Genomic DNA, 16,151 nt, shown 5'->3' on the forward strand with positions numbered 1-16,151 from the left:
GTGAAACAGATGCTGCGCAGCTTCGGGTATTTATGGTGAAACGAACTCGCGTCGCTGCTTCCAGCGCATTCACTTACACTTGGCAATGTGGGAAATCTGATACACACTTAACGTGCAACAAATTCATAATTTACAGAAACACAGGAAAATATGAAGCGTTTAGGGAGATTGATTCTCTTTTGCGATAGTTTTAACATTGTGGCTAAAGTGTTGCCGTGTCCTATACACGATAACATAGGAAATACCAGAATTGGACCCCAAAAATTAAGGGTGCGTCTTATTCACGGGTGCGTCTTATATTTGGGGAATTACAGTAATTTCCTCTTAATTTGGAAAAAAACTATGTCCTTGCCACGGCTTTGAAAAGCATTAAATTGGATTTGCCGATACGTGCAAAAACCCTCTTAAAATCTCCCGTACCCCCCGAAGCGCCTACACGTATCCCCATTTGAGAACGGCTTGAGGGTGTGCAAAAAAATGTCAACCGAAAAAAAAAAAAAAAAGACTCCCGGATATGACATTATGAACTTCAAGCCACTGGAAATAGTGAACAGGCACGGCATCAATAAAGACTGAGGAGCAGGTACGACGGCGAAATGCGAAAGACACCACATTGCAATATTTAACGGCCCCCAAAATCTGCGGCGAGAGCCTCGCCATGCTCGGCTCAGCAGTTCCTGCACACGGCTTTAGTAGATAATCTGGTCGCAGCCAATTTAAGAGCACATGCGCACCTTGACTTATTCCAACTTTAAGTGCTGACTGGAGGATACGTACTGTATACTTGATGTACGCGGCGCGCTTAAACGAAACAGATAATGGAGCGTCGTCGCCCAGACGATTGCGTTGAAGAAGAGCTAAAGGCAGCGGTTGTTTGCCGCGCGTGTGGTCATAAGGTTGGCGTTTTTAATGGGCCCATCTCCAGGGAGCCGGCTCGCCATCATTAGTAATTCAATTTGCGCTTTATTAGCTGCTCTTATCAAAGACGCAGACAGCGACAAGCAGCTCGCCGCACTCCATCTTCCCCTCGGCTCACCCCGGCGCCACCTTGTCTCCGTCTTCAATTGGGAAGCCCCCCATCTTTAATTCCGGATGCATGCGCTCCCCCGGCGGGCTAATGAGGTTCGGCGAGTGACAAAATAAAGGTGGGAAGGGTGCGGACGGAGAAGAAGGATGAAGGGAGGAAGCTGGACAGGCCGGCTGAAGTCGGATTAAGGCATCCCAGAGAGCAGCGATAAGACGCCCGGCCATTGGGACAAATAAAGCTTAATGTTAATAGTGATGGCTTTTTTAATGTGCGGCGACTCCGCCGAGTGTGGAAAATGATGGGGGCGACGGGCAGGAGGCGTGTAGGGTAAGCCGCAGATTGACCGCAGGCTCGGAGGGGGCGAGAGGCTGGGGGATGGGACTGTAAAAACAATGATTGCTTTCAATTAGGTGAGGCCTATATTCTCCAGTTCGTTAAAACAATCCAATTTGCAAAATGATAATTATGCATTAGCTGCTTTTTATCTGGTGGAGGGAGAGCCGTGGCCAGACACGATAGCGCTGCCTTCGCCTCTGCAAATTATCTGCTATCGGCACTTGTTCCCCATCGCGGCTCGAGTGGACAATCAATTAAGCGCATTCCTCCCCGTCCGCACAAGGGGACGTCTGCTGCCCTCTACTGGACGCGCACAGCTCGAGCTCGTGAAAGCTGACGGGGGACTCACTCGCATAGTCCATAACATCAGTGGAAAGCGACTAATTTTTTGAGCGGCAGGTACCAAAAAAAGCGAGTCGAGCAGAGCAGAGCTGGGTGGATTTCTTCGTGGAAACTGGGCTCAACTTACTTGTTCTGGATGAAGTGGGAGAGAGTCGCCGCAACTTGTGTCTCCCGAATGACACAAGTTCCCTGGTGGGGGTCCTCCGAGCGAGGCTGTGCGCGTGGCCCCTCGGCGAGTGTCTGGCAGCCAGGGACGCACCTCCCTTCGATGACCCGTTTCCACTGGGACTTGAAAAAAAAAAAAAAAAGTCAACGAGATATTATTGATGGAAAAAAAGATGCCAAAAGGCTCTCCTGAAAACTCGTTAAGTGTCATGGATGAAAATTCCCGTCTTTTAAAATTGTCATAAAAATAATAAATAGTAAAAGTCTCATCAAATACGTTTTTTTTATGGTGAGTAGCTGACACCCTTGACTGGTGCTTGACTAATATTAAATCATTCAATGCCAGATCTTGTCATTGGAGTGTCCACTCTCAAGGTCATCAGCGTGTCTTAAAGATTTCAGTTCAAACTAGTGATATTTGTTACCACTTTTTTCCTCAGACTGATACCAGTACAAGTACTCCACACTTGAGCAGTCACTGATAAAGATACCAAGTAATTTTAATACACCCCCCACTAAAACACATTGAGAACATTTTAAAGACCTAACGTGAACCATTATCCCCAAACGTATGAAATTATTGGCAATATTCTACTCTTCGAATTTGTCATTTTGAGTTTGCGATCAAAAACGGCTCCCATATTAGTATCGGCTGCCATTACGAGCGCCGATACCTTGAAATGAGGCCAGGTATCGGCCCAATATTCGTAAGAATTCTTATGAGAATCCATTTTTTGGCACACCCCCGGTTGATATCCACCGCGGGTTCCCCACACTTACCTACTGGCCGTCTTCCTGATGATTTTCATCCTGCTGCGAAGCTTGAAGGCGCCGGGAGACGAGTGAGCGGCAGAACCTTGGGCTAAGTTGGACCAAGCGAGCCCCTTTTTGGTTGCTTTACTGCTTTTTTCCGCTGCCCAAACAAAGGCGGATCGCCGGAGGGCCCCGGCGTCCCCCGTCGTTCCGGGGGACCTGGGACCGGCGGCCTTCCAGTGGTATCGACTCGATGAAGAGCTCGAAGAGGAAGTTGCGAATCCCCGTTTCAATCGGGGGGGCGTAAAGAAGCCTGATTTGAGTTTCTTTGTGGCGTCTCGCTTTTCAAGAGCTCTCTGATCATAAATAGGAGACTTAGGGGAGGAGGACTTTCTCAAGGTTTTGACTTGGAGGCCAGCGGAGGAGGAAACCCATTTGTACTTGGAAGTCCTGGCACCTGTGATGACCGGGCTAAGTTTGCGGGACTTTTTGCCCGGGGTTCGCTTAGGGACCGGGGACAAGAGGGCGCAGGTTTTAGCGCCCGGCTTTCCTTTCGCGTTTTCGTTTGCGTGTGGATCAACGGAGCTACTCGGTCCGCTTTGCACTTGTTGAAAAGTCTGATTCTTGACCCAAGTGAACTTGGATTTTGTTTGCCGGCCCGCGGCCCGGCGCGGCTGCGGCAAAGGAGGCCCTTTGAAAGCTTCTTTTGGAAGCTTGGAGGTCGACGCTTGCACCGACGAGCCCGGGCCTGGCGAAGCGTGTCTTTTGACTTCCGGACGTCGGGCCTCGCTTTTGTCGGTTTGACTTTTTGGAAAGAAATTTGGAGCGTGTAACCGAGGAAGAGTTTTGGCTGAAGAGCAGCTTTCAGATGACCTCTTGGCTTTTGGAACAGTTTCTCCAACCATTCGTTGATGCCTCTGTTGCCGAGTGCTTTGTGCGCATAAGACCGGCTGGGGTTCAGCTGCAACTTTTGGACCGCCATCGCTCCTTTGTATGGCAACATTTTGAACAGCTGTGCGAGCGGTTTGTCCTTTTTTCTTGTGCGGCAAAACCTCTGATGATGACGCAGAAGGTTCGGAGGTAGCACTTGTTTCGCCATCGTCTGAATGAAGCTCTGGTGAAGAGGTTGAAACGGCGGACGCAGGGTTCTTATTTTTGAGCGAGTAAGTCTTCCTCCAGGTATCATGGCTCGGGAGAGCATATGACCTGTGTGGATTCATGGCGAATGCACTTTGGCTCCTCCCTCCAGATGCGGAGCCCTCAGGAAACCTTGGCGTGTTGCCATGGACGCTTTTGTGCTTATCGATGAGGCCTAAAATTTGGAATGCGACAGAAAGGGCACAGTGTAAATTTGAAGTGGACTATTGCAGTTCCTGATGAAGCAGCAAGACATTATTTCCAGTCCGACATGAAATGCTCAACCCATCTGAGGTCGCTAGTAGGGGGGTGGAAATCGTCGATTGTCTCACCATTCGATATAATTCTGATTTAGGGGTCTCCGATTCAATTCAAAATAGATTTTCACTTCAACATGATACGGCCCGAATCAATAAAAAAGGAATTCTGCCTCGATCTATAGATGTGCAAAGACAGTGTCATTTTTGACCTCCTTTTTAAAAAAATTTTTTAGCTCTGATTTGTAAGGAACATGGCTTTTCCCACAAAAATAGCATGCGGGCAATTGTAGTAATAGTATAAGATGAACAACAAATACAAAAAAAAGGTAGAACAAGATACGTTGTCGTTTCACAGGAAATTGCAGGACCAAAATATGTGAAAAACGGTTGCCCAAATGAAAAACACAAATATTTTTCAGTATTTATGATAAACAAGGTATACAAATAAACTTTTTTAAGTGACAATATGAAAGTTCATTTGAGCAGGGATAGTCCCTTGTGAGGGAAAGACAAAAATTGTCATTCGATGTACTGTATAATGTTACTTTATTTTCCAGACCGGGCTGAGTGGTGACGTCATTCAACAGCAGGCCTCTGACATAGTACAGAATCGACCTTGAGTGATCATTTCATTGTATGCATAATATTGATTCAGGTATATATATCCATTTAAATTGAAGTAAATGAGAATCCCGATGCTGTTTAAAATGGATTTTTTGGCAAACCCCTAGTAGCTGGGTAGCTCAAATGACAAATCTGTATTTATTTCTAGAAAAAAATAGAATGCAGAAGTCCCTGAGATACTAGTTTTACTGTTCTTTTACTGGCAAAAGATTCTCAACCTTTTCAATGATCCACTCGCACTGGGTTGCTTCATGTTACGATTCATTTGCTCTTAATTTGAAAAGAGACACGCGCTGTGCCTGCCAAGCATCAACTATACGTGTAGAAACCCTGTTAAAATCCCGCATACCCTTAGGGGTACTCGTAGCTTTATTTGAGAACCACTGGACTACGACACTGTAACATTTGGGTTTCAATGCCCAATGGTTTCAGCCGGGATTATACCAGTTTCGCTTTAATTTGGTGAGACCAGGGACAGCGAAATGTACCCGTTGGTCAGCAGTCGTTCAATCCCGTTCTAGATGTAAATCAGTCATTCCAAGTAATGTGTTCAGACTGAACAACAAATATGGGGATGGCATTTATGTCAGACGAACATTGATAGCACTCAATAACGTTCGAGAAATTCAGTAAAGAAAGCCCGATTGCGCTAAATAGTACTGTAAACTGGATTGCGGGTCAGGTAACAACAAACGTTGGTGGGAAAAAAAACAAAAAACAAAAACAACAACAGATAATGTAAACGTGAAAATAAAGCTACTTCCCAGACCGACTGTCACGTGGGGGATTGTGATCACAAACATGCTTACTTTGAAGAAGATCAATTTGTCGTTTCAACGACTCACGCTGCTCCATGTTTATCTTCGCTGGGTTCTTCTTCGTCGTTTGTCACTGACAGCCAAGCACATTATTGATGTGTCAGCGCCCTCTTCTGTTCTGGAATATATCCGGATGAATGGTTCAAGCGGGACCAGAAAGTATAGTACAGTTGACTATTCCTTTCGTTCTGTATTTATTTTTAAGCGTTGAGTTGTTGCCCTTTAGGGAACCTTCAGTATGACAAAAGGTAGTCAAGGGAAAACTATCACTCCACCTTTGCCTGGTGATGTTTCACGAGCGTAAACAAACAGAAATTCACGTAAGACCGTTTATTATCTCCGGATCCGCTTTTAGTTTGTTATTTTTAATAGAATAATTTATGTATTACTCCTTAAGTTAGTCGTACGTTGTTTTTTTTTTTTTTTGTTTTTTTTGAAGGGGCGGTGGTTCTGAAAAACTGAATATAAAAAAAATGCATTTCTTTATTTAATTTATAGTAATCGACGTTCGTGCTCCGAGTAAAACAAAAAAAAAGTTATTAGTCAGTACATGATCATTTTTCCCCAGATTACTTACTTTTACAAGTCATTTTTTGGGGAAGACTTGTTTTAAATTTTATTTCAGCCCCCCGGCCGCCCATCGGGACCTGTTCGCCAGCATTATTTTTCTAAATTAGAAGTAACCTCACTTGAGTACAATTTACACAACGTTCAAAAATACAACATTCCAAATGGGGGCTGTGATTTTACTCGAAGTGAAATTATTCCCATTGAATTTACGAAGCACAAAGTGGAAACGCGGAGTTTCACCGCGTCGTCATCTTTAAACGCCGTCCTCTTGAAATGACGTCACTGGACCAGCGTTTTAATTTTTCCAACGATGATCTCTCCTAGTTCTTCCGGTGTGCTTTCTCATTTCCTTGATGGGCTCAATAGTGGGAGGCTCTAACGATCAAACGGAGGCGCTAGGACCTAGGAGGTAATTTTTCAAGAAACGAGACCTAGCTCACGTCTTCCCAAATCGAAAGCGACACTGTTTTGTGCGCTGTTACTAGGAATTCAAAACACAGCGCAGGAATAAGAGACGCATAGTTGACTAAAAACAGTAGAGAACACAAGCTGCGCGACAAGCGTCGATTTTATTAGAAGAATGGGAGTTCCGGAGCACGGCGTGGTGAACTAGAATCGAAGGGGAATTGCCACGATCGAGACCGATCGGATGGAGGCAAAATCAATAAGAAGTGGGACGAACTAAGGTATTTATTCATTAACATCGCCGAGCCGACGTAACTTCATTCCCTCGCACGTTCCAGCGAATGAAGTGCACATTGTTACAGTGTCTTCATTTGTATCAGTCAGATAAAGTACCATAAACGATTTCCACGTATGAGGAAGTTTGTCCAATGCCAACTGATCTTTGGCGGCACCTTCGAAGTTGGCGTGGTTTATCTTGTTCGGGTTCGAGTAGTGACAGCGTGAAGAGATTTGTTTTCATCTCGGCATATTTAAATGCATGACGGTCTTATAACGTTCATGTATTGCGCACCGCAGCGGTGTCAAACATAATGCCCGCGGGCCGGTTGCCGCGGTCATTACGTTTGACATCGAAATCATCTGGCACTCAAGGGCTTGCCTATCACATCACGCTCGGCACTGAAAGAGTTAAAGGTCAATTCATGGTTAATGTTGACTTGAATGCTTCGGCTTCAACTTTTCAAAAGACAATCTTCTCTCTCCACCAATTTTGTGTACGTTAACGCTTGCTTCTTCTTCTTATCGTTGTGGTTTTGTGCGCAGAAGTATCCAGTGTCCTGCTTCCTGCCGCGGGCCCTGGAACATGTCGTTAACAGGCATCCGGTACTTCGTCATCACCGAAACGCCCGAGTCCCCTCGACACTGTAACGCCGGCTGCATCTGTTTTATTTACGAGCACCAACAGAATTTTGCCTTTTGCGATAAATTGCAAGTGATCGTCCTGGGCTCGCCCGCGCACTTCTACTACGAGATCGATAAGAGATGCCTGGAAGAAGTGAGCGACGCCGAGGCGGGCCTGCTGCTGGCGCTCCGCGACAACGGCGAAAGGCTCAAGTGGTTCCGGCGCAAAGACGCTCTCCGTCGAGCGCTCTCGCTTTCCGAGGGGACCCGAGTGGTCGTGGAAGAAGGAAGACGCAAACTGAACGGCGTCGTCCGCTACGTGGGGAACCTGTCGGCAGGACTGTCCGAAGAGCCTTTGAAGGCCATCTTCTTTGGAGTTGAATTGCAGGTACGTCAGTACTTTTTCTCGCGTTCCAAAATCCGCGTTTGGCCAATTTCGTATTCGGCCAGGGAAAAAGTCACAGTAGATCGTGTTTGTGTTATTTGGCAATACGTTCTACTCCAAAATATCCGTGCTCTTGCTGCTCCAGCAAGAACATACAAACAGTCAAACGAAAGGTGATCCAAGCAAGTTTTTCCGTGTGGAAGGGAGAAGACAGGGGCAAGGGCGATACGGACGGCCGCTACGACAACGAGACCTTCTTCACTTGCGACCCGGACTGCGGCGTCTTTGCGCCCTTCTCCCGAGTGCGTCCGCGTCATTCCAAGTCCTTCGCGTCGGCCGAGCCCGAGTCCGAGTCCGCCTCGGAGAAACCCATGCCGGTCCCCGGGGACAGAGTCACCTACTTCATCGAAGATTTCTGCTGCTATGGAATGGTGCTCGACGTCCACCAGAAGGACGGACAGCATTTTGTCTTGATCTCCACGGTGAGACATCCTCTCCAAAATTTCAGCCTCGACGTGGAAGCCGATTTACGGTTAGCTTGTTTCCACCAGTGAAAATCTATTCAATTATTTTTGATGCATTTTCACAAAACCGGGCTTATGTCAGCGAAAACGGAAATTGGGGTGTATTCTATCCCTACACCCAATTCCCTTGAAAATGATAAACAATTCGGGGTAGTAGCTCAAACATTGAGGAAACTAGAGCAGTTCGAATGTTGAGAAAAATACTCCAAAAAGTTTTGACACATTCATCTTTCAAACGGGCTACCGTTGGGAATGAAAAATTCCCACTAACGCAAATGAGTGATCATTGTACATTTATTTTGCTGTGGGGATTGAGCTTCCGCATGAAAAGGACATATTGACTTTATTTCTTTCATGCTCGTTTTTTTGCTATGTTATTTAGTAACGGGGTGAGTACCGACACCGAGCATCAGTACGGGGCCGATGCCTGGCCTTTTTTCTAGGTATCGGCATGCCATACTAGTATCGGCCACTGTCTTGGAGCAGTTTTACGATCACAAACTAGAAATGACAAATAAATGAAAAAAAAGAATGAAAATTTGACTTCATTGCACACAATCGTAAGCGCAATGCTGTATTTGAAATAAATGAGGCAGGCGGGCGTCTTTGGCCAGGCATATTTGGTGACAGGATGAGAAGATAAATCTGAAAGCTTTTCAAATGTTTTTTTTTTCCCTGTTTTCAGGACATCGATGCCACTGGGAAAACGGGCGAAGTCGAAGTCCCGCTCCAATTTGTGCTCGTCGGGGAATATCCTGCCGGTGGGGGGCGCACACCATCAACTTCTACACTTTTATCGTATTTCCGTGACGTTTGACCCCAAACTTTTTTTTGCCTCTCCCGCAGAGTCCGATCTGATCGCCCTCGACAACGCCGCGGCGGAAGCCGAATCTGACATGGGCGTCAACTCGCTGGTGGAAGTGTCTGTGGGCGAGGGCCGCTTGTACGGAATCATCCGCTGGATCGGGACACTTCCTGGCCGCCAGGAAGTCATGGCTGGGCTGGAGCTTGTAATTCCTTTCCTTATGCGTTTCGGGGAAAATGTAACTCACTAAAAGAGTTCCGCTATCGTCGATGAGAAATGAAGTCAATACAATTTTAAAAAAGTACAGTGGGCCCCCGTGTTACGACCTTAATCCGTTCAGCGGCTAGTTAGGTAAAAACATCATGACTTTCTACACATATTAAAAATTAGTAACATAATCTACTGTACAGTTATATTAAATAACAAATATACAAAGGAAAAATGACATTTACCTTTGGGGTGGCGTGACTTGAGCTCGTGGTGGGTGGAGGCGGAGGGGAGCAGAGACCAACCCGCAGAATTTATTTTATTATTTCTTAAACGAGAACATATCACCGGCGATTTCCTTCTCCTTAATCCATAATAGAAGAAGCCTCTCCATTTTGTTGTTGAAGGAAGTCCGTCCCCTGGCAAGGAAAGTCTTGCCCTTAGAAGACCTGCTTGCTTTAATAGTTTCCTTGTTCTTGAGAATTGGCGAGCGGTTACGGCCATACTCACTAGCAAGGTTAACTACGCGTGCGTTTCTTTCGTATTTTTTTATTATCTCCTGCTTGGTTTCTATTGTCATCATCCTCTTACTTTTTCCTTTACCGCCACTTGCAATTTTAGAAGCCATGTCTAACAGATAAAGTTTGCAAAGTGTTCACAACACACCGACCAGCTTGATGAGAGCGTTCGGCCAATAGCATATCGGCATTTCTGTGATTGACGTGACGCCGGCCAATAGCATATCCGCATCTCCGTGACTGAGACCGTGACTGTGATCTTAATCGACCAATAGCATATCGGCATCTCCGTGACTGAGACCGTGACTATGACCTTAATCGACCAATAGCATATCGGCATTTCCGTGACATGCGAGAAAAGTTCTTTTTGTTGATGCAGCAAAGTGAAAAAAATAGTGCGGACACACTGACCGGCATGTTGGTTGGTTCGTAAGACGAAAGGTTTTTGCGTAAGGAGGGGGACAAAAAACGCAGCGGTCCACGTTGTAAGATGAAAAATACGTAAGACAGGGGGTTCGTAAACCGGGGGCCCACTGCATAGCGGAAAATATAAAAATGCGTCTTGAACCAGAATTGCCTCACGCCATTTTCATTGCGTTTGCCGACAGGAGGAGGACGTCGGAGTGAGTGACGGCACCTTCAAAAACGTGTCTTTCTTCCAATGTCCTCCCAGGAGAGCCCTCTTCGTCAAGTACACCTGCTGCCGCCCCGATTCCCGATTTGCCAACGACCTCGACAAAGATGCGTCATCAAAGCGCAAAGCGGCGGGTCGGCATACGATCGCATCCGTCTGACTTCCGCCTTTGACTCTGTTGATTTTCAGTACCATATCGTGTTCAAAAGAAAAGGAAGTAAAAGCATGTCTTCATTTGACTTCAGACAGACAACAGAGAATTGGACGAACGGATCCCGTGGCGCCCGTCGGCGCAGACCAAGTTGAACATATTCTCATGGGCCGGATGAAGGGCATCCAGGGACACTGTAACTCTTGTTACATGGATGCCGCCCTCTTCAGGTTTGGATCATATCATATCATATGATTATAGCATATCAGATATCACATGATCATCACCGTCACTTTCAAGTCACTTTCTCGAAAAGGCGTGAAGGCTCAAACTTTGGATTTTTTTCCTCGCGAAATGCAGGCAAATTTCAGAGCTGTGACTGAATGACGCATTTGGGGCAAAAGCATTCATTTTTTTCATTCATTTTTCACTCCTCCCTCAGTTTGTTTTCATGCTCGATGGTGCTGGACTCCATGTTGTTTAAATCGACGGAGCCGCAAGACGCCCCCATTCAGAGAACGCTGCTCAACGATATCGTCAACCCCCTGCGAAGGTGCGCGCCGCTCCTGACTTTTCTCTCCGCCTCTTCAAACGCCGCGCTGAGTTTTGCCGGGTCGCTTTTCAGCGAGGGCTTCGTGGAAAGTCGGCACATCATGAAGCTCCGTCAGCAGCTGGAAAAACACGGCTACTGTCACAGCTTCACCACTGACGAGAAGGGTGAGTTTCACCAAATCCAAGGCTTTTAGGCGCAGAATTGGCTATTTGTCCTTGGTGCGAGGCGGCCGTTATCTTGCAGATCCCGAGGAGTTTCTCACCATCATCATGCACCACATTCTCGCTCTGGATCCTCTCCTCAAACTGTACGTGGCAACCCAAGATATCGGTCGCGCGCGACGGGACGGCGGCTTTTCAACTTCTCACTCCGCGCTCCGATTTAGATCAGCGGGTGGAAAAGTGCAAGAGAGTTACTGCTACCAGATCTTCTTGGAGCAGAACCACTGCCTGGTGCTTCCCACCGTGCAGCAGCTGCTGGAACATTCCTTTCACAGTGCCGGACTCAAACTGGCAGAGGTGAGACGCACCCCCGGTTGGACACCTTATTTACCGTAATACCGTATTTACCGGAATTATAAGTCGCCCCGTGTTGCAGTTCGTTTGCTCTTAATTTGAAAAGAAAATGTATTGTTCCTGTCACAGCATTAAATTGGATTTGCTAACAACTCCAGAAATAATTTAATATCTTCACAACCCCCGTTTTAGAACCGCACAGATCAAACCTGAAAGGGACCTGGTCTCCGCTGTATCTAAGTTATCAAATGCAATGACTGCAGCTCCACTCGATCCTGCAGATGGCGCCGCTGGCTAGATTTCCAAACGCACTGTGCGCCAACTTGTGATTTCAGGCGCCGTCCTGCCTCATTCTTCAGATGCCTCGCTTTGGCAAGAAATTCAAAATGTTTGACAAAATCATTCCATCCTTGGAGTTGGACATCACTCACCTCCTCTCCGAAGGTAAACGCGCGCGAAGCCGGCGAGCGAGCGAGCGCAGAGCGGAGACGGCCGACGCTTCGCCTCTCAGGTCCCCGGCAGTGCATCCTTTGTGGGAAGCTGGCTCAAGAAGAATGCCTGGACTGTTTTGAAGAGCCCGTTTTCAGCCAGACGGGCTGCAAGGTCTTTTGCGGTACCTGCTCCCTTCAGGTTTGTTTGCTTCTTCCGTTCTAAGAACAATCGACCTGGATGTCACAAGCTCAACGTTTCCCATCATATCGAGTGAGGATCTTTGGAGTATCGGGCTGAAGGGCCTTTGTTTCAGGTCCATTCGCACCCTCAACGGCGCAGCCATCGCAGAGCCGTCCTGGAGGTCCCCGAGAGTTTCGTCGCGCGAGGAGCTCACTCCCTGACCCGAGACATCATGGAGCTCTTTGCCGTCCTCTGCATCGAGACCAGCCACTACGTCTCCTTCATCAAGTACGGACCCGGCGCCGGCGACTGGATCTTCTTTGACAGCATGGCGGACCGGCAAGGTGAGCGCTAGCACATACGCACGGCTTTTTCTATCATCGTGGGGACATCCCGTCGACATAGCACAGTTCTTTGCGAGGCGGCGCCAAAATGCAAAGGTCAAGCCGAACAAAGGACAAACCTAACCCAGAAATGAACAATTAAAGAATAAACAAAATCAGTTCCAAAACATTTTGGGTGCGGCCCATGCGGCCCGGTACCAGTTGATCCACGGGCTGGTACCGGGGACCTCCAGGTTAAAAGCAAGTATTGTGCCTGGAAAAGAGGTCTGAACTCGTGGGTTCCACCAAAATGGTCCCCACAAACATGGTAAAAGCTGGTCCCCACCATGTGACAAAAACCACGGGCACGCACACGCGCGCATGCACTTTTTCTATCATAGCGGGGACTTCCCATTGACATGCCAGTTGGAGCTCCGACGTTTACCCATCACGACAAATTGCCCAACCGGAAGCAAAATCCAATTCAAAGTCTTGACTCTCAAAGCGGTCTCAACTCGCGAGGGCCGCCGAAATGCGAGCGGTCCCCACAAGGACGGTCAAACTCGGGATTTGGTCCCCACCGTGTAGCAAAAACCGAAGGGGCGCGCGCACACGGCCCGCCTGCGGATTCTCCGGCCAATCACGTGCTTTGCCGGCGTAGGCGGCACAGACGGCTTCAACATCCCCGAAGTGCGAGCTTGCCCCGAGGTGGGCGTCTACCTGGACATGTCTCCGGCGGAGCTGGCCAACCAGAATCCTCGGGATATGGAAGGCGTGGCCAAACGCCTCTTCTGCGACGCCTACATGTACCTGTACCAAAGTACCAGCATGTGCCTTTACCGCTGAAGCGGAGACTTTTTGTTTTCTATGACCTTGGAAATACTGAGCTTGTAACGATCGGGACCGGGCGACCGTTGGCCTCGTCTCCAAATGATTTTGAAATGTTTCATTCCATCACGTTGTCATTTGTTGTGCCCCGCCCAAAGAATACAAGCGTCTCAACGGAGGCACCTTTCTAGACCTTTTGTGTGTCGGCACCTAAAAACCACCGGGTGGCGCTTGCGGCCAACTTAGGATATTTGCAACTTTTTGCCGGGACTCCCGTCTTGCAAAAGTCTTCAAAAGTCATAATATTCATATTCCTATTTCAATTTCATCAAAATCTAAGTAGAACAGCTCTACGGCGAAATCACGTTTGCTCCCAGAAATTTTTTATTGCGGACTTTTCGCTGTAGTAAATCTATGTCTCGGACGTAAATGTAAAAATGTGGTTCGCAATCTACAATCTTCCTGAAGTTTCAAACAAAACCATCCGACGGGCCCACATTGAAAATAAATAAATAACCAAATCTACAATAAACATTCATTTTTGTTGTTGTTTTACTGTAGTTACTTTTGCAATGATTACATTTTTACAATTTTTGTGCAAATTGTGTCATTTAAGATGATTATTGAATAGGAATTTGTTTTTCTGCCTTTTTGGCGATCCCGATCAGCCAAAGGAAGCCGGTCTTTTTTTGTTGTTGATGATGATGAAGCGGGTTGCAGTGGCTTGTAGAGATGTCACGCATGTAAAGCAGGGGTGCCGTGCCGTGCTCTTCCAATTTATTTTCTCTTAATTTGAAAAGTAGACCGTACTCTTGTTTCTCCAGCATTAAAAACGCTCGCTGTACCCTCATTTGACAACCGCTGACTCGGATGACAAAGTGGGTCCGGAATTTGGGCCGTAAAAGAAAGAAACAAAAAAAAGTAAGCCAGTCCTCATTCCCGGAAGAAGGCCAAAGAAATCCCTTTGTGCACTTTGGTGGACGGCTTTATTTGAGCAAGCCATGTACGGCGTCGTCCGTCATATGGCAACGATTCCATTTGAAAAGACACCTCTGCTTGCCGCGCTTTGCTGTGAATTGCTTCGGCGAAAAGCGCAGACGAGTAAATGCGCAATTCAGAAATAATAAAGCGGCCTTGCTTTACTCACTGATTTGATTTTCATAATGATTGACCCAAGACCAACCCGTAATTTCAAGATAATTCGTCATTGGTGTGCAGTAACGCTAAACGTTAGCAAGAAATAGGATGAAATGAGAAAAATGAGGAAACGCTTCACTGACATAGCGCATCACAAATACGGGAAATGTTGCGATCAATCAGATGAACATTTTTGATGGCTTGACTGCACAATTTTTTTTTTTCAAATGAAATGCAGCCGACTCGTTTAGGAATAACCGAAGTTGAATATATAGTGGGGTTGCGATGTTTGTTTTTTTGTTTGTTTGTTTTTCGTGCATCCCTTGATGTGCAGTCAGGAAACGGCAAAGGCCGACGCGCATTAGCGGTGATGAGCTGGGAGTGACGTCTTCCTGCCATCAGCACGCTCCAATCAGTCAAAGTGGCCGAGATAAGTTTCCGTACGTGGCGCCGATCCGTTCGCGCGTCGGCTCCGCCTAGATTCAATTCGAACCATTTTTGGACGTGCGCGCGCTGCGGGAAATTCGGGACTTTGCTCCTCTTCTCGATTGAGCTAACCGAAAGATTCGACACAGCTCTCAATATCGCTCGCATCTTATTCGTGATGAGTGCGATCAATAACTTGAATTGATTAGCAAAGAAATCAATGACTCTAGTTAAAGCACCAAGTAATCAATGACTTCAGATGGTTAAGGGCAAAGTATTTTTCCAGGTTCTAAAGTACTAATCTAAAATAAATTAGATATTAAAGTAATCAATTATTTTAAAATATTGAGTACTATGTAATTGATGACATTAGTTATTTAACTACTGAAGTGATAAGTTACTTTAGGGGATCGGCACTAAAGTAAACAATTACTTTAATTGATTACCAAAGAAATCAAATTTTCTAGTTCAACGTCATTACTTGAGTTAATTGCGTACTAAAGTAATTGATAACTTTAGTTATTTTAGTATAGATGAAATAAACTGTTTTCGGTAATAAAGTACTGATCAATTACATGAACTAAATACCCAAGAAATCAATTGCTCTAGTTAATTACTAAAGTCATTGAGTACTTTAAATGGTTACGTACAAAGTAATTCATTTGAAGTTCTAAAATACTAGTCTGAAATGCTAAGTTTGATTACTTTAAGTACTAATCATTTTAGGAGATAGAGTGCTAATGTAATTGATAACTACAGTTAATTAAGTGCCAAAGTAATTTATTACTTTAGATGGTTAAGTGCAGTCATTTCGTTTACTTCTAAGCTACTGATCTGAAATACCAAAATGCATGACTTTAGATACCAAAGTAATCAATTATTTTAGGAGCTCTAATGAATTTGATAAATAGTTATTTAAGTACTGAAGTAATGAATTACTTGAGGAGGTTAGATACTAAAGTAATCGATTGCTTTAATTACCAAAGAAATTCCATTTTCTAGGTGTTGATGTCACTTTTCTAGGTTTTCTAATTACTAAAGTAAATCAACTAATCAAAGTACTTTTAATTATTTCATTCAATGCCAGGGATATATTCATTCATTTTTAAGAGTTTGGACTTTAAATCCCAGATACTTAAGTACATTAAGGACATTGAGTTTTAAATTGATACTTAAGGATCCGGGATTGAATGTCT

At 45.8% G+C, this 16,151-nt stretch overlaps 2 protein-coding genes across 2 annotated transcripts in view; one reads left to right on the forward strand and one right to left on the reverse strand.

The window, feature by feature from the left end:
* zc3h3 (zinc finger CCCH-type containing 3) overlaps positions 1-6,117 on the reverse strand; it is a 30,657-nt gene extending 24,540 nt beyond the window's left edge. Inside the window, exons 1-4 of the mRNA XM_088426378.1 lie at positions 6,040-6,117; positions 5,454-5,580; positions 2,651-3,935; positions 1,833-1,993 (exon numbers count right to left, since the gene is read on the reverse strand). Of these exons, the coding sequence (XP_088282504.1) occupies positions 1,833-1,993; positions 2,651-3,935; positions 5,454-5,499 (1,492 nt within the window). The 5' untranslated portion in view covers positions 5,500-5,580; positions 6,040-6,117. The remainder of the gene's footprint in view (positions 1-1,832; positions 1,994-2,650; positions 3,936-5,453; positions 5,581-6,039) is intronic.
* A 227-nt stretch (positions 6,118-6,344) lies between these two features.
* On the forward strand, positions 6,345-13,574 carry cyldl (cylindromatosis (turban tumor syndrome), like). Its single transcript, XM_088426379.1, has 15 exons — positions 6,345-6,441; positions 7,260-7,725; positions 7,926-8,204; positions 8,932-9,007; positions 9,093-9,256; positions 10,385-10,544; positions 10,656-10,791; positions 11,004-11,114; positions 11,187-11,278; positions 11,358-11,421; positions 11,500-11,632; positions 11,965-12,073; positions 12,141-12,259; positions 12,375-12,585; positions 13,226-13,574. The coding sequence occupies exons 1-15, from the start codon at positions 6,386-6,388 to the stop codon at positions 13,408-13,410; spliced, it is 2,361 nt and encodes a 786-aa protein (XP_088282505.1). The 5' UTR covers positions 6,345-6,385; the 3' UTR covers positions 13,411-13,574.
* Positions 13,575-16,151: the final 2,577 nt, after the last annotated feature.

The sequence above is a fragment of the Hippichthys cyanospilos genome, chromosome 10 (assembly GCF_059441005.1).
Source record: "Hippichthys cyanospilos isolate Australia breed blue-spotted pipefish chromosome 10, RoL_Hcya_1.0, whole genome shotgun sequence".
In the NCBI taxonomy this organism is placed as follows: Eukaryota; Metazoa; Chordata; class Actinopteri; order Syngnathiformes; family Syngnathidae; genus Hippichthys; species Hippichthys cyanospilos.